Genomic DNA, 22,241 nt, shown 5'->3' with positions numbered 1-22,241 from the left:
TTCTGAGGAACTGCCAGACTGTCTTCCAAAGTGACTGCCCCATTTTACATTCCTACCAACAGTGTGTGTGAGTTCCAGTTTATCCACATCTTCGCCAACACTTGCATTGCCACCTTTTTGATTATACCATCTTGGTGGGTATGCAGTGGTATCTCATAGGGGTTCTGATTTGCATTTCTCTGATGGCTAATGATGTCCAACACCCTTTCATACACTTACTGGACATCTGTATATCTCTGGTGAAGTGTCTATTTAAATCCATTGCCCATTTTTAAGTTGGGTTAGATGTCCTTTATTATTAATGAGTTGTAAGAGTTCCCTATATATTCTAAATACCAGCTCCTACTCAGATACATGATTTGCAAAAAAACTGTTTTCTCTAATTCTGCAGGCTGTCTTTCCTTTCTTGTAGTGTCCTTTGAAACACAAAGTTTTTAATTTTGATGGAGCCCAATTAATCTGTCTTTTCTCTTGTTAGGTGCTTTCTTATTTAACGTTCACAGTAACTGTGAGCAGTAGGAATTACTGATCCCATTCTACAAATAAGGAAGATGAAGCTCAGTGAAGGAAATGACCCAAGGTGTCACACGAAGCCACTGCACATGGTCCTGCCCTGCTCAGCCCATTCGGTTGAACACAGGAGTCTTGGCCATTTGTTGGAGCTGGGCTATGAACTTGGGCCTTGCAACCAGGCCAGGGTTCAGGCACTCAAGACACTCTATGAGTAATATAGTGTAATATGGCTCATTTTGAAACTAACTCTTCAGATACTACACATTTAACATTCTAAGGATGCTCCATTATGTAAACAAGGGAGCTTTTTTGGAGTCTGTCTTTGGAAGCTGTAGGAAGAGGTAGTAAGTAGCATGTTTTACTCAGTTATGGTGAGGGGAGACTTGAGTTTATGAAGCCAAAAGTCCTGGGTGCCGAAGTCTGGAGAATGAGGTCAGTTATTTGGCTGGGTTGTGCCATTTTTGATTTATGTGCTCTGCTACACTCACGGATCAATACAAAGTATGAGACATGTTCTTTTAAGGTTTAAAGTAGATGTAAATCTCAAAGGAATGCAACCAAAAATGTTTCTAGTAGTGGCAGCCAGATATGAAAGATACCAGAGAACATTTACATAATGTACAAAAAGGAATCACTTTGATACATTTGAAAACATTTTGAAATAAAAATTGGCCATCTTTTTACTTTTTGGCCATTCAGATCAACATCACTAAATTATTAGAGCTAAAAAGGATTTCACATATGGTTCAACCTCCTTATTTGAAGTGGGAAAACTGATGCACAAAATGTTGCCTCAAGTACTCATGAGAACACTAGCAGAACAGAGACTAAAATTTAAGGAGGATGCACTTTCCATGTCCTATTTCTTAGTATTAGCTCTTTAAACTCTGCTTTTAGCACTTAGGGGCCTCCCCTTCTCTCTCCTGCAGACCTTCAAGTGGACTGTACCATCCAAGACTCCTCTTCTAAAGGGTGGGGAACTCTGCCCTGGTGTCTACCCTCTAATTGGATCTTCCCTTAATACCAACTTATCTAAACATCTCAAATCCACGTCGATAGCTCTGACAGCAAATAAAAGGCTCTCATTTTATAGAGTGAGTTCTGAAGGGATACTGCCACGCCTCATTTCAAAAACCAGGCTCTGGTTTCCAATCAAAGAATTAAATGGCTTTCTGCCTGCTGTTTCTGCCTGTCCCCCTCATTTAGGAAAGAAGGCCAAAGCCGTGTCTTTAGAGATTGCTTCATAAGAAAGCATCAAGGCAGGATACGGCCTCAGGAGGGGCCGGTGCAGGTTGGGAGCGGGCTAGCAGAAGGCTCAGGAAGAGAGAGCCAGGCTCATGAGCCGGCTCGGTCAGTCCCCAGAGCGGTTTCTCTCCACTGGGAACACATTTAAGTGCTGACACGGGGGTTTCCCACAGCTTCTACTGGCTTCCAAAGGCATATTTGTCATCAGAGGCTCTTGATGAAGCTGTACATAATTATCTGACTGTTGTTAAATACAAAACAAAACAAAAAGAATATTCCACGGGAACAAAATCAAAACCAGCTGTGAGGGGGAGAGGCCAAAAACTCAGTGTAAGTGCAAAAGGCCCAGCAGAAACACTTGTTAATTGTGTTATTTACTTTGCTGAATAGTAAACTGTCATGCCAATGAAGTCATATCACATGACTATAATGTTTTTCATATGACTCTCCTGCTACGAGAGAAATGGGCATTTTATTTTCTAGAATTCTGAATTCTGTAGTGGATGAGTCAGAATTTTAGTTTTAATTTAGAATCAAGCCATCAGCTCAGCCCTGTTCATCTCTCCCTGTTTATGACTTTATATCCTATGTTACAGTTGGTGTGCTAAACTTACTTTTTAAAGGATCATTCATTAATCTCCAATTCTGCAGAAAGTTCTGCTTAACAAAAACCTGAGAAAAATGCAATTATTTTAAAGGGGTGCTGGAACTGTAATCCTGACAACATAACTGTGCAATACAGCATCAAATATTGATATCACCATCAAGGGAGGAAAACATAACCTGGAGCCATAAACCTTGCAAACTCTCAAGAATGAGTATGAAGTATTCCAGGGACGTTGGATTATGAAATTTTGGAACTTGAAGATCTCAAGGATACACCAATACAGCTTGTTTTATTAACTCTTGTGAATCAGTATTTTCTCTCTAGTTGGATAGAATGTGAACATTATTTGGCATTTCCCACAGCACAATGTTGAACTCACAGTTGGAACTTAATCAGTACATGGGAATTGATATTTGATGAAAAATAACCCTAAGGAGAGAAGTCACAGCAAATTTTATGGAAAGATGGCTAAGCCATTCGCATGTTTGGTTTAGACTGAGCCTTTCCTCAACAAGTCCAGCACTTAAGAGGATGTGGTGAGCACTTCAACCACTCCGTGACTTGGATATCTTGTGTTTCATCAACTTCAAGGCCATTTCCTTTGGTTCCAAATGGGATAAACAGCTGTCTACAGGGCACTGGGCTCAATCTCCAAATACCCAAACTCATACTCAATAAGGATCTTGAAAGTAAAAGTCAGAACTTCATGCAAAATTCCCTATTCAGACAGCAACATTTCTGTAAGAGGGGAAAAAGCTGAGTGGGGCCTTTTATACTTCCTGGGCAGGGTGTACCTACAATTTGGCAGCTAGACAAGATACAGACAAAGAATACGGGTCTCTGTCCAAAACCCTTTCTTTGTGAGATGTTAACGTTACCAAAATCATTTACGAGGTGAGTGGTTTCAATCTGTTAATCTACAACTCGAAGTCACATTAACGTGCCACACACATTTCTCATTTACGTCTTTATTGCACCCTAGCTCCACAGCTTCTCCTCACTGCACTAAATGAAACAGGAGAACTTTCTTTTATCTGCTAAATCAATCTACCAGTTCTGTTCTTCTCCAGGCTCTCTCTCCATCCGATCTCTGATACCATTTAGTCATTTTCACTCATTCATTCCGTTACCTCAAAATCATCATAACTCAAGACAAAGCGGTCTCTGTGAGTCTGGCGCTCGCCTCCACCCAACTGCCGGTGCCCTGCACCCTGCCCCTTGGCCCCTCCCCCAACTGAAACCAACCTGGCGAACTGTCTGTTAATCTCAACAGCACTGTCCCTATGGCAGTAACCTCGGCTACAGTAATGACAATCGATTTTGGACATCTGACGAGGGAAAGGAGATGGCGGCAACAAATTGGGCTATATTAATCCATCTCACTAAAGCCAGATGATTCTGTCTTGACTATATCTCCCAATTCATTCTGTCTGTCCCCCTGTCTATGAAAATAAAGGGATCTGTATGTAGTCCCTAAGCAAGATCCTCTTTGCCTTCACCCTTCATAAAGGGGCTATATTCTTGGAGAGAGACCACAGGCTTTAAGGGACATGAGAAAGTTTAATAGCATCAAAACACTGTTCTTTCTTTAAATTAAAAACAATTACCATGCTACAACACGGAGGAACCTAGGAAACATCACGCTAAGTGGTAGATGCCAGACACAGAGGCAGTCCACTGTTTGATCCCATTTATGTGGTGTGTCCAGAACAGGCAAGTCCATAGAGAGAGACGGCAGATGAGCGAGCGGTACCAGGGCAGAAGGAGGAGGTGGGAGTGAGGAGTGACTGCCTCATGGAGACAGAGTTCTTTCTGCAGCAGTGAAGACGCACTAAGTAACAGTAGCAGAGCAACCCTGTGAATATATTGAAACCCGCTGAATTGTACACTTTACCAAGGGTGGATTTCATGGTATCTGAGTTAGAATTCAAAAAAGCTGTTGTTACAAAAGACATTATCTGATTTCAGGGAACTCTGGCTCCAACTACCTGCTCACGATTCTGAGTGACACACTTAAGACTCTTGGCCTCTGAGACCTTCGTCCTAGAATGCCCTGGTCCTCCTCTCCTCTCTTGTATCTTCCCTGCCCAAATCCAACTCTTATTTTTAGAGAAGCTGCTCATTGTTTAAAACTAACTGGAATATTTTTTCCCCTTCCCTGTGAAGCTTTCCTTGACATCCCTGCTCTCCCAGGCAGGAGCAACTGCTCTCTCAGCACCGAATATATAAACAACTAAAACATTTTTCATGATGCTAGAGTTCACTATTTATGTCTCTGCTTCTCACACCAGATTCTGAGCTCATCTCACTTCTGTGTTCAGTTACTAGCACAGTGCCTCGCTACCAAGTTTTCAAAAAATGTTCAGTAAGGGTTTTGTTTTATTTTTTTTAAAAAACAGTATTTGTATAAATATATATTTTTATAAACAATGTATAAAATGATACTGTCACATATAGTTATCCAGTTGAATCTTTTGCAATTCCAGTGCTGACAGATAAAACCAGTTAGCCCAAAATGAGAATTAATTGGGCATTACTGACTGCATTGCTAAAATAAACTGGGACCTTTCTATTATATGGAACACAGAAATTTGCATTTTTATTACTGAACATCTGTAAATGCACTGGGAATCAACTATGTAAATCAAAACACTATCTTTAACAGATATGTGAATATTTTTTGATATTCATATTTATTTATTTACACACACTTTTTCAGAGTGAAGTAAAATAATGTAGGTAAGATATTGATTTTTGTTGCTATGAGATCTGCTGGTGAGCACTACCTTAACACATAGTCTTATTTAGGGCTTTTTAAGAAAAAGAATAATCCTTTCCTAAGATAGGGGTTGCAAATTCCAGTGCTACTAAGGGTCATCAACTGGAGGGCATCATTTGAATGAGTACGTCACGTAAGGAGTATCTCCGGGAAGGAAACAGCAGTGCGTGTCTCCAGGAAGGGAGCTGGGGGGTAAGGCACGGGGGTAGAAGGGAGGTTTCCTTCCCACACAGAATATTTTTATGCCTTTAAAGTTTTGTATCAAGTGTATTCTTTAAAATTTAAAAGCAAATTCTATAAAATTTGCTTCTTAGGTCCAGCTAACCATCACTATTAAGGAACACAGGCCTGGCGTTGCCAAATCTGATTTTTCATAGAAGTTGGAAATGGGAAAACTCATATTTTTATGTAAAACTCATAATTTTTAAACATTGGCTTTATTCAGAATTTAACACGTAGGGTAGGCCAAACAAAACACACCTGTGAGCTGTATCTGCCTCACAGACTAACCAGTTTACCATCTCTAATCTAAAATTTGATGTGTGGCTTATGAGTCCAACACTATAAATGTAATTTAATAGAGGTAAACTTTAAAAAGACGACTCCGACTTGGGGAGGAAATCATCCCCCCTGCTGGCCTCCCATCCAAACACTAGTGTTCTCTTAAACTCCCCCTTCCCCTTCTGTATCTTCGAAAAGGCTGCTAATGTTTGACCAACTAAAATGCAAAACGAGCCAGGTTTAATCAAGGCATCTGCCCAGTGTCCTAGCATCCGCTCTGCTATAAAGAGTGAAACATGGGGTCAACTTCAAGCTGCAGTTCTTCCAGGCAGCTACAGAGGGGCATGCGAATTACTCCTGCTGGGTGGAAAACTCCCCCAGCCAACGAGCCAAATGCTTGCGTGGACGAGAAGACCTGCCAGTTATTCCTCCCTCTCCATCAGTGCTGCTCAAAAGGCAAAATGTCAGCCGTGAGCAACATAATGCTCTGAACCTTGTTAACTGGGAAGCCAACCACAGCGCCGAGGAAAATCTCAAAGTCTCTTAAGTCCTTCAGAGATGCCATTCACCTTCCGCAAATGAAGCTGAGAGGCTCTGTGTGGGCCTCCCTCTTGGTCGTAAGTGAAGACTGCATCTGCTCAAAGCCCAGGCGACACCAAAGCGAGTTAAAGAAAAGCCAGTTCAGGTCTAAGTCCAGCACTAGAGGCACTACCGTTCCTCTGTGCCGGGCCTACAAAGCTTACCCTGATCTGCCGAAAGCTTCAAAAGATTTGATCCTGGTGTTTCTACATGGCTTTTCTATATTCAGGCTAGTTCGATCTTCCAGACAGCAGCCTTTTCACCACCAGTTAGTCCAGCACTGGGCTTGACCATCACTCACTGACCACTGGGGCCTCCCCCAGTGCTGAGGATGCGCAACCCCAGGCGGTGACCAATGAACAGGACTGTGGGAGTAACGGTAACTTTGCAAGCGCTCCACTCCTGCAGGACACAGGCCTCCAGGTCTTCCTCATGTAGTTTGTGGAAACGCGGTGACAGACCGCTTCTCCCTAAGAGCTTCTTCACCCTGGTAACTGGTGGGGGAGTGGGGATGGGGGCGGTGGGGATTTTGATTTAATCTCATTCATCCATTCTGAGGAACTGTCTGTTTTGCCAAGTGACCTGATAGTGCCACACATATCCAGCATACCCTCGTGTAAGGACAGCGAGCATTTGGAAAAACAAAATGATAATGAATTGTGCAAATACCGGTCTTAAAAAAAAAACAAAACCACAATTGTAGTGACCCAGAAAGTTAAGATCTGCAAAATACTCTATTTGACAAGCAAAACAACTCTCTTAGGTTGTATGAGGAAGCCATTTCACGGTGGGGTTCCGTGGCCTAAGAAGACTGATTCAATTGTGAAATAAAAGCCAGGCACATTCTCTCTGAGGAACACAGCTGGAGTCCAGTGGCTCCCTGACTTGCATTTTGACGTATGGACCCCACAGCCAACTCTGCAACAGCTATAGGCACGCTGTTCTGTAGGTAGGGCCAGCAGTGCCTGGAAATCAATAACCTGTACTTTCTCTATCAGCAATTTTGTGCATTTGGCACCTGCCATCCAACAACCTGCACGCGTCAGCATCCAGCAACTGCAGAAGGTTCCTCTTCTGACCACTGGCATGTTTAGTGACACATGTTCTCAAGAAAAAAATCATAACTGCTTCCTCCCTTTTCCGTACATCTGAATATCAAACAGGTTTCAAACACATCAGTCTTCTGTATAAAAAGCTTGCTTTAGTCTTACCTCAGCAGCTTGGGTCTCTTGATGCAGCAACGTAAGACCGGTCAAGTCCTCTAAGAAGGAATGTGAAGAATTAAACACCTTCGCTAGGAAATTAAATCCTTCTCGCTCATATTGATCAAGGACCTGTAAAACATTTATATATATATTTTAAGGAGGCAGTAGGTTTTAAATGTATATTAAAAATTTCACTTCTAATAATCACCTGTCAAAAATAGAACTAAAACTAGAATTAAAAATTAAATACGGGAGTGGAGGGTATAGCTAAATTGGTAGAGTGCATGCTTAGCATACACAAGGTCCTGGGTTCAATTCCCAGCACCTCCTCTAAAAATAAAATAAACCTAATACACCACTCCTCTAGCAAAAGTAAATAAATATGGGAAAATCAATCTGGTAGGCACAAAACCAGCAGGGCTTAGTATATAATCATTTTCTCTTTCTTAGAAAGAATGGTAGTATTTCTCAAAGTAAGTTATATTCAAATGCACTAAAAATTCTAGAAGAGTTGAGGTTACTGATTCTAAAGTTCACCTTTCAGGAAGAAAATAATAGACAAGAGAAGGACCAAGAGGAAAATTTTAAGAGGGAAAGAGAAAGAAGGGGACAAAAGGATGGGAGATGGGACCTACCAGCTAGTCAAATGCATTAAAACTTTTTTAAAATGTAAAAATGAATTTCACCAAGCATATCACAAAAGAGGTTTCTTAAATAGTCAATAAACATACGAAAAGTTGCTCAACATTACAAGTGATCAGGGAAACAAAAATTACAACCACTGTGAATGGCTAAAACAGAAAAGACAGAAAACACCAAGTATTAGCAAGGATGTGGAACCACCAGTATCCTCACAGGAATGCAAAATAAGAGATCCACTTTAGAGGTTTGACACTTCTATGCCATGTTATCAAGAAATTCTACTCCCAGATACACACCCCTAACAAAAAATGTATACTTATGTGCATCAGAAGACCTGAGCAAAAGTGTCCAGGGCAGCACTATTCATGACAGCCCCAAACCAGAAGCCATTTCAGTGTCCATCAACAGTAGAATGAATTAACAAACTGTGGTTTATTCATGCAATGAAATATGTACAGAAATGAAAACAAACAACTACACGTAACAATATAAATAATTATCACAAACAAAATTTTAAACAAAAGAAGGGAGAAGCATTATGCACTATAGGATTACAATTACATAAAGTACAAAAACAAACAGACAAAATGTATCTATAGCGTGAGACATCAGGGGTTATCCATGAAAGGACTGTAACTGGAAGGGGGCACAAGGGAGGTCCTGGGGTGCTGGTCATACGTGTTCCTTTATGTGGGTTCTGGTTACAAAAGTATACCTTGTGAGAAACTGTCAAGCGCTGTTTCATATATACATTGGCCTTCAATAAAAAGATCAAAAGATAAAGAAGCCTTTTAAGGAGAACAGTATAAGAACAGACGTGTACTTAGAAACAAGCAATTACCACATTTAGGAATTAAATGATCATAGCAACCGTGAATTGTAGAAAGCAAACAGTGAACCAGAATGCCTCGGAAAGTCTCTCAAAACTCAGAAGAGAGAGATGAATGTTTCAGAAGGATAGCAGACGTTGAAGATTAGTCCCTGAAATCAATTACACAGGAACAGCAAGGTTGGAGAAGAAACGACACAAGAAATAGAAAAATAATTTTTTTAATTTTCTCCCTTCAGAAATGAAAATGTATAAACTCCTCAACCCAGCAATTCCACTTCAAAGACTACTTTTCGAAGACTTTTTGTCACTGTTGAGGGTTGGTGAATTGTGATTTTCCTTTTTCTGCCCAATATTCTTCAATATTCAGCTATTGTTTAGTTTACAAAGTGAACATTTTAGAGAAAGGCTGACGATGAGAATGCGGCGTCTTAAGCAGTAAGCCCACACCACCCCTCTTACACCAGCTTGCACGAGGGCAAAGACTAGTGTGTATGGATGCTCACTCTGCAGCACTGTTTGAAGCAGCAAAAGATTAGGAGTAACTAACACTTAAAGAGGATGGTTAACTAAATTGTGGTATATTTACAATCAAGGACATAATCTGGATCCATTAAAAGAATAAAGCAATTCCACAGTACTCATATAAACTGATTTCCAAGACAGAAATATATTAAAAAGCAATGTCCAGACCATGTGTCAAGTATTAATGTTTTTAAAATAAAGGTGAGAGAGGAGAGGTAGAGAGGGAAATGTACATGTGGACCGGCTCGTTTTGAACGCAGCGTCTCTGGAAGGGGACACACACACACATGACATCAAGTAGTTGCCTCTATACACTCTTTAATACTACTTGAATTTTTAAAACCATGTGCACGTATTACTTATTCCAATAATATTAAAATCCCAATTTAGTTTTTAGTTTTTTCTTCAGCACTGGAGAAAGGTCTCAGAAGAAGAGGAAGAGGAACTCTGAAGTCCTGGTGAAGAAGTTGCAGCTAGAAAGGAGGGGCAGGTGGCTCTGCCCCAGGTGCAGAACGTGCAGAGCTGGGACGAGTGGTTAAGTTAGGGGCATGGGGAACCGCGGGCTGAGGCGCTCAGCTGAACAGCGGCGGCAAGGTCACCTGCTGCCACAGAAGGCGATGGGGTGGGCTGCAGGACTTGGCAGGGGTAGTGATGGTCTGGGGCAGCTGGGTGGGGAATGTGAGAAAGGAAGCTGATCAGTGGCACATGACGAGTGCCAAGCCATCAAAAGCCCGTTCAGAGCAGAAAAAATATGCTGAGGGAGAAAGGTAAAGTTAACGACCCATCTTTGGGGACTGGCAGGACAGGGTCAAAGAATTTGAGGGGCTACTGAGCACCAATGAAGGGACCGGAGGCTGGTGAGCAAAGACCTGCAGGCTGGAGGGACAGGTAGACAGGGAGCCCCAGACAGCTGGAGGAGCAGGGGGGAACTGTTTTGCCTCAAGGCATTAACGAAGTACAGTCTTTGGCTGATTAGCCAGAGTTAATTAATTTGACAACCCACCGCCTGGAAAAAAGGGCACTTAATAATTCAATCCCTCAGTAATTACAAGATTCCTTACAAATCAGAATGTTATCTCAGGAAAAATGTACATAGAAATTAAGTGATCTTTTTCAAAATGCTAAATACTATGTGTTTAGTGATCACTTATTTCTGAGTGACCTATTCAACTCATTAAACAGCTACTTTGTGCCAGGTTTACAGTAAGGTTAAAAAAAAATAAACAACACATGGGAGTGAAAAATGGACAAGAACTTTGAAAAAAAAATTTGGAATGACTCCAGAGATGACTCTTTGTTGGACCTTAATTAAACTTTCAGACTGCAAGCCTATGTTTGCACAGATAATTCTGTAGTGCTGCAAATCTGGACGGTGGAAAAACAGCAAGGGCAGAGTGAGAAAGGCCTCCCCCATCAACAGGATGCACAGAAAGTTTAATGCTGAAACATTATTAATAGCTCTGGCTTGAAAACTATGTGGAAAAATTTAATCCTCTGGGGCATATTTAATCATGCCCAAGTTTTCCAGTATTCCCTTTATGTGCTGGGAAGTTAATCTGTGTTAGAAGTATAAGCAGCTTATAAAAACTAGGGGGATTTTTTTTCCCCTCTACAAACAGCTTAAACTTCTTAGAGGGGAAAAATGTGTTTTAAATTATCCAAAAAAAAAAAAAGATACTATCACAATGACTTTGAGCACTGCAACAACCTGTCATAAAACATAAAACATGTAACACCTCTTAAGCAAATTATGTAATATGCGGCTCTGTACACATTACATGTCGGAAGGTTTTAAGTACTGTAGAGAAATAATAATGACTCTTCTAGTATAAAGACGTGGATCCTTCCCTGATGGACACAGTTGTCCTATTTCGTAAGGCTGGGTTATCTTTATTCATGGCACACATGAGCACATATCCGTGGACAAAAATGTTAGAATCTCCTCTTAAAACACGATTTTGGGAGTGTCACTTCTCTTGCTGAGACTCTTTGGTGGCTCATTACTAGACCAAACCCTTACTCTCCAGCTAGGTATTTGAGCCCCTCCAGAATCCTCCAATTTTTGGATGGCTCTCTGGAGAATGCCTTTCGCAGAGTCTAAGATCTCCTGATGACACCATGCAATGATTTTCATTTCATGAGAAGCAGGAGGTATTCATGGTTTGCAACTCTCATCTATTAATCTTAAACAAGGACACCAGAAACTGTGTACCCCACCTAAAAAAAAAATAGCTTATATATTTTCAAAAGGGGAAGGAAACATGCGGTGTCTCAAAACTCTTAAAGTTTTTGTTGTTTAGAAATTGTACTTAGTTGCTCTTGATGATTTAAAAATAAACATGGGTTGTGATTTCTAAAAAACATAGGAAAAGCTTGCCCAATGTCCCAGATAGCATAATAGAAGAGTATGGCTGGAAGCCACCAGGACCTTAGTTCCTGTCATATGAGAATCTGTAAGAGTCAAAACACTCCCCTCTGAGGGACAGTCACCCAGTCGTCCACAGAGACTTTGCTTCAAGTTGAGGGCAAACCCTTCTGTTTTCCAGTACTTTTGCTGAGGGAGCCATTCCAGGGCAGAGAAGCCCCACTTTGGATAATGAGCTGAAAGCACTGCTAATAAAACCAGGAAGCCCCTTGATCAGTTTCTGCCTCTTGGTGCCCTGGGATTTCTCTCATCACAATAAAAAGGAACCAAAGAAGAGGGGGAAAAAACCCACCAACCTCAGCAGCCCTTTCAACACGACTGTCCCACAGTCACTACTCCCAGCTCCCCAGGACCATCACCTTGGGAAAGCTTCAGTTCCTTTCTCATTCCCTCTTGGTGCTGCCCTATCTAGAATGATCTCCTGTCTTCCCCATCAAATGAGATCCTGTACTTCCATCAAAACTAAGCTCAAGTATCAACTCCTGCAAGAAGTCTTCCCGGATTAATTCCACCTCCTATGATCTTTTCTTCCCTTCTATAGTCTCTGACCCCACTTTCCATGGCACATCGAGTTACCAGACAGATTGAAGGAAATGCTCTGCCTCACTATCCCTGGTAATCAGGAATGGATGGCATTTTCAAATATCAACCAGATGTTCAATAACTTTGTTCCTGTTTCCATGTATGTCAGTGATATAAAGCAGGTAATGGATGAGAAAACAGCTTCATCTGGAAACATGCAGCTATCATCTTAACTAAATCTGTTGCTGTTAACTCACTCTATTAGACACAGGCAGAACTTACAAGGGCAGACTTTAAAAAGGAAGAACAGATCCAAGTTCAAGATATATAGCAGGATGTCAAAAACTAAAGCATTAATCAGGATAATTACTGGCATGTCAAAAACAGAGCACATAAGCCTCTTGTTCTTTCCCTAAAGTCACTGCATACTGTACATTTTTCTTAAGCATCCAAATGTAAAATGGGCACAATGGTAATTTAGAGGATATGAGAGATTTCAAGTTCAAAACATCAAATAGCTTTAAAATTGAGATAACTGACAGTGGAATAAAAGTCCAACATTTTAACTGAACTTCTTATGGTACAACACACAACTGTACTAAAAAGAGCCAAATAATATTACATCTTGGTATCCTTACATACCAAAATCACAATTCTACTGGAGTCAACTGGGTAGAAGGAAACAAACTGAAAACTGGGAGTCAACATGCAACTGGCAGTAATTTGGCAGCAATGGGCAAAACACTTCATTTTTCTGAGCCAGCACATATCTCTACAGTGGGGGTGAAACTCCATGCCCACTTTCCTACTTAGATACAAAAAGATTTCATGACTTCAATCACTGACAAAGAATGGCCTACAAAGGGCAACAGAAATGCTATATGTTTAATACTTTTTGCATTTATTACACAAAATAAAATTATTATCACCAAATAGGGCTTGGTAAGTACAGGAAATGCATGACAAGAAGACACATAATCACATCAGTGAAAGCAGTGGAGTAAGGACCTCTGAAAATGCTCTCCTACAATAAAAGAAGAGAGAATACTGACAAGTCTGAGGAGTATTTATTTTAGAAAAATGGATGACTCACAGTAAAAACAGTGAGCTTTGTGGCATTTTATCTTGTCCCATCCCCTTCCCTTTTCCCCTTCTAGCTTGACTGTGGCCTTGAAAACCAACACCACACTATCACAGTGAAAGCCAGCCTGGCAGCCACTGGAGGTGGCAGTCTGTAACTCTGAAGGAGCTCTGACCCCATTTTCAGAAAAGTGCCACCCGTTTAGAAGGAAGACCCCATTTGCACGTTGTCTTTATTTGATCAGACTCACAACTCACTTGTGTGACTTTTCCCTCAGGCCAGTTGCTGAAAAGTATCAGGGGCAACTTTAACACTGTGATCTCCTGAGGTGGTAACAGCTGAAGCAACAATAAGCTTACCAAAAAGCTTAAAAGGAAAACCCAGGGAATTCCATAATCTTGGGGCTCCAGACCACCATGCACAGGCATAGAGCTGGTGCATGCCCAAAGTCATGCACATGATCAGAAAAGAGGCAAGGCCTTCAGCTCTCACCTCAAGATGATCTTGAGATCTGTTAAAGTGGGAAATGAAAGGTAAGGCAGAGTTCTTAATTGCCCAGCTGAGTAAAGAAGGCACACCCCAACATACACATAGACCCCTTAGCAAAGGCTGAGGGACTTGCTAGTTCCAGGTATTGATGAAATGCTCTGTCAAACTATTAGATGACCACTAAGGTAACCAAGCAGAAACTTCACAGCCATACAGGACAAAGAACAAAAACTTAATGAAGTTAGTTCAGATGAGTCGATAAATAACAGCAGCATTAACAAGGAGTGACAGTAAACCACAGAGAAGGGGGAGAATCTGATTCCCAGAATTGCCGCATTTTATTATTTAAAATGTCCAGTTCTCAATACAAAATTACCAGATATGCAAAGAAACAGGAAAGTATATCCCATACACAAAACAAAAACAAAATTAGTCTATAAGAAACTGTCCCCAAGGACTTACTAGACAAAGACTTTAAAACAGCTATTTTAAGTATATTCAAAGAACTAAAAAAAAATGTGTAAGTAACTAAAAGAAAGTATGAGAATAATACCTCACCAAAATAGAGGATATCAACAAAGAGAAATTATTAAAAAAAAATCAAAGAGACATTTCTGGAGCTGAAAAATACAACTGAAAAATTCATGAGACAGACACAATAGTAGATTTGGGCAGGGTGATGAAAGACTCACTGAACATGAAGACAGGTCAACTGAAATTATCCAATCAGAGGAACAGAAAGAAAAAAGAATGAAGAAAAAAATCTCAGGTACCCATGGGATACCATCAAGTATACTAGCATATGCATAATGAGTTTCAGAAGAGAGGAGAGAGAGGGTAGAAAGACTATTTGAGGAAATAATGACAGAAAACTTTCCAAGTTTGATGAAAAACATTAATCTACACATCCAAGAAGCTCAACTCTAAGTAGTAAACTCAAAGAGATCCACACCTACATCAAACTATTAAACAAAAACAAAGACAAAGGGAGAATCTTGCCACCACAAGAAAGAAATAGCCTATCATGTAAAGGGGATCGTTAACAGCCAACCTTTCATCAGAAACCACAGCGGCTAAAAGTAATGGAATTAAATATTAAAAGTGCTGAAAGAAAAAGACTGTCAACTAAAAATTTCATGTCTAGCAAAAGTAACCTTCAAAATAAAAAAAAATTAACTTATTCCCAAATAAACACAAAACAGAGAATTTATCACTAGCAAATCTGCCCTGTCAGAAATACTAAAGGGAGCCTTTCAGGTTGAAATGAAAGGACACTAGACAGTAACTCAAATCCACATGAAGAAAAGAGCAGAGGGAAAGGCAACTACAACTACAGGCAATTATATTTTTGTTCGTAATTTTTTCCTGTGTGATTTAAAATACAAATGTATAAAGCAATAATTATAAATCTGTATTGTCATATAATACATAAAGATGTAACTTGTGTGACAGTAAGCACAAAAGAAAGAGAAACAGCTGTATATAGGAAATTAAGTTGATGTTAAACCAAATTACATTGTTATAAATTAAGAGTTTAATTGCGATTCCGAGGGAAATCACTGAAAAAATAAAAAATATATTGTAAAAGAAAATACAAGAGAATTAAAATAGTACATTAGAAAATATCTATTTAACACAAAAGAAGGTGGTAATAGAAGAATACAGAAAGAGAAGACATAACACACATAGAAAAGAAATAGCAACAAGGCAGATGTAAATCCCATCAGTAAATACATTAAATGTAAATGAGTTAAGACTCCAACTAAAAGGCAGACATAGCAAAATGCAGAAAAAAGGCACAGAGAGTCATTTTGGAATCAGACACAAAAGAGTTGAAACTAAAAGAACAAAAAAGATATTCCATGCACTTCCAATTATGCAAGATGATTAAGTTCTAGAGATCAGATAAACTATGATGATGGTAGTTAACAATACCACACTGTATATTTGAGATGTGCTAATAAGATGGATCTTAAACGTCTCACCATACACACACACACACACACACACACACACAATGGTAATTACTAGTGTTGGAGGTGGATAAATATGTTAATTAGCCTGACTGTGGTGATCACTTACAATATACACATATATCAAAACATTAAGTTGTAAACCTTAAATATGTACAATTTTTACATGTCAATCATATCAATAAACTTGTTTTTTAAAAAAATATTCCCTGCAAATAGTAGCCAAAAGAAAGTTGGACAGGCTATACTAACATCAGACAAAATAGACTTCAAAAGTGTTAAGAGGGACAAAGAAGGACACTATCTAATGATAAAAGAGTCAATTTATCAAAACATCTAATAACTGTAATCACACATGTACCCATCAAACAGCCCCAAAACAGACGAAGCAGAAACTCACAGAATTGAAGGAAAAAACATAAGTAAACAGTGATAGTTGGAGAGCTCAACACTGCACTTTCAGTAATGAATATAACAACTAGACAGAAGATCAGCAAAAAAAAAAATGGAAGACTTAAACAACAAACTATACTGACTCGATCTAATAAACATCTATGGAACACTGTATCCAGTGACAGCAGAATCCATATTCTTCTCGAATGCACATGAAGCACTCTCCAAGATACACCAAGTGTTAGACCATCAAAAAAATGAAGTCATACACTATATGCTCTCTGACCAAAAAGGAATGAAATCAGATATCAATAACAGAAATTTGGAAACTCACAAATATGTGGATATTAAAAAACACACTCCTAAAAGCAGTGGATCAAAGAAAAAAATCACAAAGGGTATTACAAAATACTTTGAGACGAATAGAAATAAAAATAAACGCAACATACCAAAATGTATGAAATGCAATGAACACAGTGCTTAAAGAGAAATTTATGGCTATATGTCTATAATAAAAAAGAATGATTTCAAATCAACAACCTAACCTTTCCCCATAAGAACAAAACAAAGCAAAAAGCAAACTAAATGCAAAGCAAGCAGAAGGAAGGAAATATAAAAAATTGACCATAAATAAAATGTTGGTTCTTTGAAATTGACAAACCTTTATATAGACTGACCAAAAATAAAAGAGAAGATTCAAATTGTTAATATCAAGAACAACAGAGGGGACATTACTATCAACCTTACAGAAATAAAAATGATTATGATACCATGAACAACTGTATGCTAATAAACTAGATAACATAGATGAAATGGACAAATTTCTAGAAAGACACAAAGTACTGAAACCGGCTTAAAAAGAAACAGAAAATCTGAATAGACTTATGAAAAGTAAAAAGAGCAAATGAACAATCAGAAAACTTCTCACAAAGAAAAACTAGGATTAGATGGCTTTGTTGGTGTATTCTACCAGACACTTAAAGAAAAATTAACCGAACTTTCACAACCCGCCAAAAAAAATAGTAAAGGAGGAAACGTCTCAACTCTTTCTGAGGCCAGTATTATTTATCCTGATACTAGAACCAAGAAAGACGTCACAAAGATAACATCCCTTACGAATATAAATGCAAAAACTTCAATAAAGTACTACCAAACTAAATCCAGCAACATATAGGAAGGATTATATACCATGACAAAGTGGGATTTATCCCTGGAAGCAAGGTTGGTTCAACATACGAAAATAAGTCAGTATAACACACCATGTTAATAGAATAAGGAACAAAAACCACATGGTTATCTCAACAGACACAGAAAAAGCATTGAACAAATTCCAACACCCTCATAACATAAATACTCAACAATAAATTAACACTCAGCAAGCTAGAAAGAGAAGATAATTTCCTCAACTTGCTGAGAGGCATCAGTAAGCATCAGTACTGCACTTGATGATGAAAGACTCAAAGCTTTCCTACTAACATCAGGAACAAGACAAGGACGCCCACTTTCACCGCTTTTATTTGACATTGTACTGGAGGTATGACTCTGGGTGACAGGCAAGAAAAAGAAATAAAAAGGCATCTATCTAGATTGAATCTGGATTAGAATGGGCGAAGCAGAAGTACCTCTTATTTGCAGATGACATGATCTTGTATTTAGAAAATCCAAAGAAACCACAAGAAAAAACCTTAGAACAAATAAGTGCAGCATGGCTGCAGGATACAAGAGCCACATACAAAAATCCCAATTGTATTTCTATACACTAGCAATGAATAATTAAGAGAAGAAATTAACAAAACAACTCCATTTTCAATAGCATCAAAAATAATAAAAATATTTAGGAATAAATTTAACGAAGTAAGTGTAATATGTGTACACTAAAAGCTACAAAAATCCATTGGAAAAAACTGAGGAACAGAATAAATACAAAGACATCCCAAGTTCATGGACTGCAGAACTAAGATGGCAACACTTCCCAAACTGATCTCATACTCAGTGCAATTCCATCTGGCTTCTACTAGGGGAGGCAGATATTGACAAGGTGATTCTAAAATTCATATGGAAATGCAAGGGACCTAGAATAGCCGAAATAATCTTAAAAAGAACAAAAGCAGAGATCTCACACTTCATGATTTTGAAACTTTCTAGAAAGAAAGAGTAATCAATACTAAATGGGACCAGCATAAAGATGGATATACAGGTCAATGGAATAGAATTGAAGGTCCAATTCTTCATACTAATCTTCTGTCATTAAATTTGCTGAAAACACATTATAAAAAAAAGAACTGAAGGTCCAAAAACAAACTTTTACATTTTTGAAAGAGTGACAAGACACTTTAATGGAGGAAAGAACTGTCTTTTCAACAAATAGTGCTGGAACAACTGAGTATCTACACGCAGTAAAAATGAAGGTGGACCCATACCACACACCACATACAAAAATTAACTGGAAATGCATTATAGATCTACATGTAAGAGCTAAAATAAAAATTACTCTTAGAAGAAATCCTAGTAAATTTATGACCTTGTATGAGACAAAGTTTTCTTAGTTTTGACCACAAAACCACAGGTAACCAAAGGGAAAAAAAAATTAGGACTTCATCAAAATTAAAAACTATTGTGCTTCAAAAGATATATTAAGAAAATGAAAACACAAGCTACATGAGAAAATATTTGTAACTTAGGTATCTGATAAGGGTTTCATATCCAAAATATATCGAATACTCTTATAACTTATTCATAAAAAGAAGGATAACTCAATTTAAAAGTGGGAAAAGGAATTTAATAGGTATTTCTCAAAAAAAAAAAGCTATACAAACAGCCAACAAGCACATAAAAAGGTGCTCAACATCGTTGGTCTCTAGGGAAATGCAAATCAAAGCCATGAGATACCACTTCATACCTAGTAGGATAGTGATAATGAAAAAGAGACAATAACAAGAGTTGATGAGAAGATGAATTGGTGAACGACACGCTCCTACACTGCTGATGGGAATTTAAAATGGTGCAGCTGTAGCGGAAAACAGTTTTGGTAGTTTCACAAAATGTTAAACATAGGGTTACCATGTAACCCAATAATTACACTCCTAGGTACAAACCCCAGAGAACTGAGATCATTTGTTCACACAAAATTTACACACAAATGTTTATAACAGAATTATCCATAATGACCAAAAATTCCTAATAGCCAAAATATCCGTTAATTGATGAATGGATAAAAAATATGGGGTATCTGTACAATGGAGCATTATTCATCTATGAAAAGGAAAGATGTGCTGACACGTGGTACAACATGGAGGAACGCTGAAAGCATGATGTTAAGTGAAAGAGGCCGTTCACAAAAGACCACATGCATGATTCCCTTTCTATGAAATGTCCAGAATAGGAAAACCCATAGAGAGAGAAAGTGCTTGCCAGGGTCTGGGGGAAGGTGGTGAATGGGGATACAGCTTTGTTTTGGGGGTGATAAAATTATCCTGGAGTTAACAGTATGATCGTTGCACAAACTTGGGAGTACACTAAAAACACCAATGAAGTTTACCTTTTAAAATGGAGAATTTTACGGTACATGAATTATATCTTAATTAAAAAAAAAAAGACATACAATGAGCTGTTAGTATGAGGATTCAACATAGGGTATCTGTAAAGTAGCCTGAGTAATTAAAAACACTGTCTGGATGGCTGGAGGGAGGGAGGGACAGGGGGGTGAACTTAACCCTGACCCCATTAATCTGTGGACTGCTAAGGAATGCTTCTTCAACCATATGTCATTTCCAGTTAGAGTTGTTTCGAGCTAAATAAGCACCAAGACTAGTTTATCATTTGAAAAGGTTAATATTACTTCCAAAGATCCTTGGGAAAATAAAGAAATATATATGGTGAAGAGAAAGGGAGAGAAGAAAGAGTTAAACCCTTCAAGACTTTGGGAGTGGCAGAGGGTCAAAGAAGTAGTAGAAATCCTTGGTAGAAAAGTTAATCTGCATCTGCCCCCTCCCGCTGCCCCTCTGCAAAAAAAGGTGGGGGGAGGGGGAGAAAATCTGCCATGAGCAACTTTATCCCAATCTATAAAATAATTCTTTTTAATTCTATCATAAAAGTGAAATAAAGTTTTCTCAAATAATTTGACTTCACAAAATTGAGCTGGTTAAAAAAAATTTTGACCTAGTTAATGAGCAGGATATTATAATGATCAAAATATTTACAAATGGATGCTCTGAACAATTAATTTAATCTCTTTAGACTTACTGTAGGTCATAAACTTGAGGAGGACTTATTTTAAATTTTGATAGAAACTGACAAGAAGGCAAATTGGAAAAAGCAAAGAGGAAGCCACTCCAAGAAAAATTACAGCCCAAACCACTCAATGCACTTTTTTTTTTCCAAATATTTACAAAGAGCCTGCTCTAAGTTATATGTTTCTTCCAGGAATCCAGTATGTTTCTGTATAAGGGGTATGAATTTTTCCTCCCATTTTCTTACTGTGGTAAAATGTATATAACATAAAAGTACCATCTCAACCATTTTTACGTGTGCAGGTCAGTAGCATTAAGTACATTCACACTGTTGTTCAACCATCACCATATTCATCCCCAGAACTCTTTTCATCTTGCAAAACTGAAACTCCATGCTCCCCATTCCTCCTCTCCCCACAGTCCATGGCGCCCACTGTTCTAGTTTCTTTCTGAGTTGGACCACTCTAAGCACCTTATTTAAGCAGAGTCATACAGTCTATTTTTCTTTTGTGACCGGCTTATTTCACTTAGCATGATGTTCCTCAAGTTTCATCCATGTTGTAGCACGTGCCAGAATTTCTTTCCTTTTTAAGGTTGAATACATACACTTGGTTGTATGTATAGGCCATATTTTGTTTATCCATTCGTCTGTTGATGGACACTTGGGTTGCTCCCACGTTTTAGCTATAGTGAGCAACACTGCTGTGACTAGGGGTGCTCAGGGGTACCATCCTTTGTCAGGGAAATAAGCTAACACCCGCTGGCATGCCCAGTGCACAAAGAACCATTTCTGCACTTGTGACATTCTTTGGTCTCATGTTTGCTTACATACTAATGTTTTGTTGGTTTGTTTTTATATTTTATTTTCTTTGCTATTTCATTAGCATTCTCATTAATTCCTAAATCAAGTCAGGGAAAATGAACCAGACTATCCTACATACTTAAGTATTAATTAACTAAAACATAAAAGATTTCCCCCCCAATTAAATGCAAGTAACTCATGGGAGGAAAAAACCTTCAAAATATGTGAATTAAAAGTTTACATTAGGTACAAGTTGTATTTCTTACATGACTTCCTTTCATCCTTCATTATCTAAACAGAGGAAATCAGACAAGAACTATCTCTTCTTCTCAACATTTTCATCTGAACACCAACAAGCTGAAATGTCCACCACGTCAAAAAAAACCCAAAATCAAACAAACAAAAAAGCCCTCTCTCCTCCACCTTTCTCTCATAGCTACCTGCCCCGCAATGCCCTCGGTAGCAGAAATATCCTTGAAAAATGTATCTACTTCATCAAATGAGTAATAGATGAGAAAGGCAGAAACAGCATATAATTGTATCTACTTTAAAGTGAAATTCTTAGGGATGCAACTTTTTTCCCCTCAGTCATCCTTTTAAACCAAATCATTTTTTAAAACTGACTATAACATACTGGATATACTCTTTGAAGGATCATTTAGAGGATTCCGACTTTGTGGGGGGCGAGAGGAAATCCTGAAGCCTTAGTGAAACAAAGTATAACTTTTTAAAGTCATTCTTCCAAATAAGTCACAAAGCACAGGAACTACAGAGCAGTGATTCTCAAACTGCAACCTGCATCAGAATTCCACAGAGGGCTTGTTAAAACAGGGATGGGTCCCACCCCCAGAGTTTGTGATTAATTAAGTCTAGGGTGGGGTCTAAGAATTTGCATTTTGAGT

General features: G+C 38.6%; 1 protein-coding gene across 4 annotated transcripts in view; it reads right to left on the bottom strand.

Annotated features, from left to right (window-relative positions):
- Window positions 1–22,241, bottom strand: part of ATG7 (autophagy related 7) — a 215,908-nt gene that overhangs the window by 89,753 nt on the left and 103,914 nt on the right. For all 4 annotated transcript variants that reach the window (XM_031686218.2, XM_031686219.2, XM_072941857.1 and 1 more), the window contains exon 18: window positions 7,436–7,558. In XM_031686218.2, the coding sequence (XP_031542078.2) occupies window positions 7,436–7,558 (123 nt within the window). The remainder of the gene's footprint in view (window positions 1–7,435; window positions 7,559–22,241) is intronic.

This window comes from Vicugna pacos, chromosome 17 (assembly GCF_048564905.1).
Source record: "Vicugna pacos chromosome 17, VicPac4, whole genome shotgun sequence".
Lineage (NCBI taxonomy): Eukaryota > Metazoa > Chordata > Mammalia > Artiodactyla > Camelidae > Vicugna > Vicugna pacos.
The sequence above is the reverse complement of the archived record's forward strand: the minus strand, read 5'-3'. Positions and strand labels throughout refer to the sequence as shown.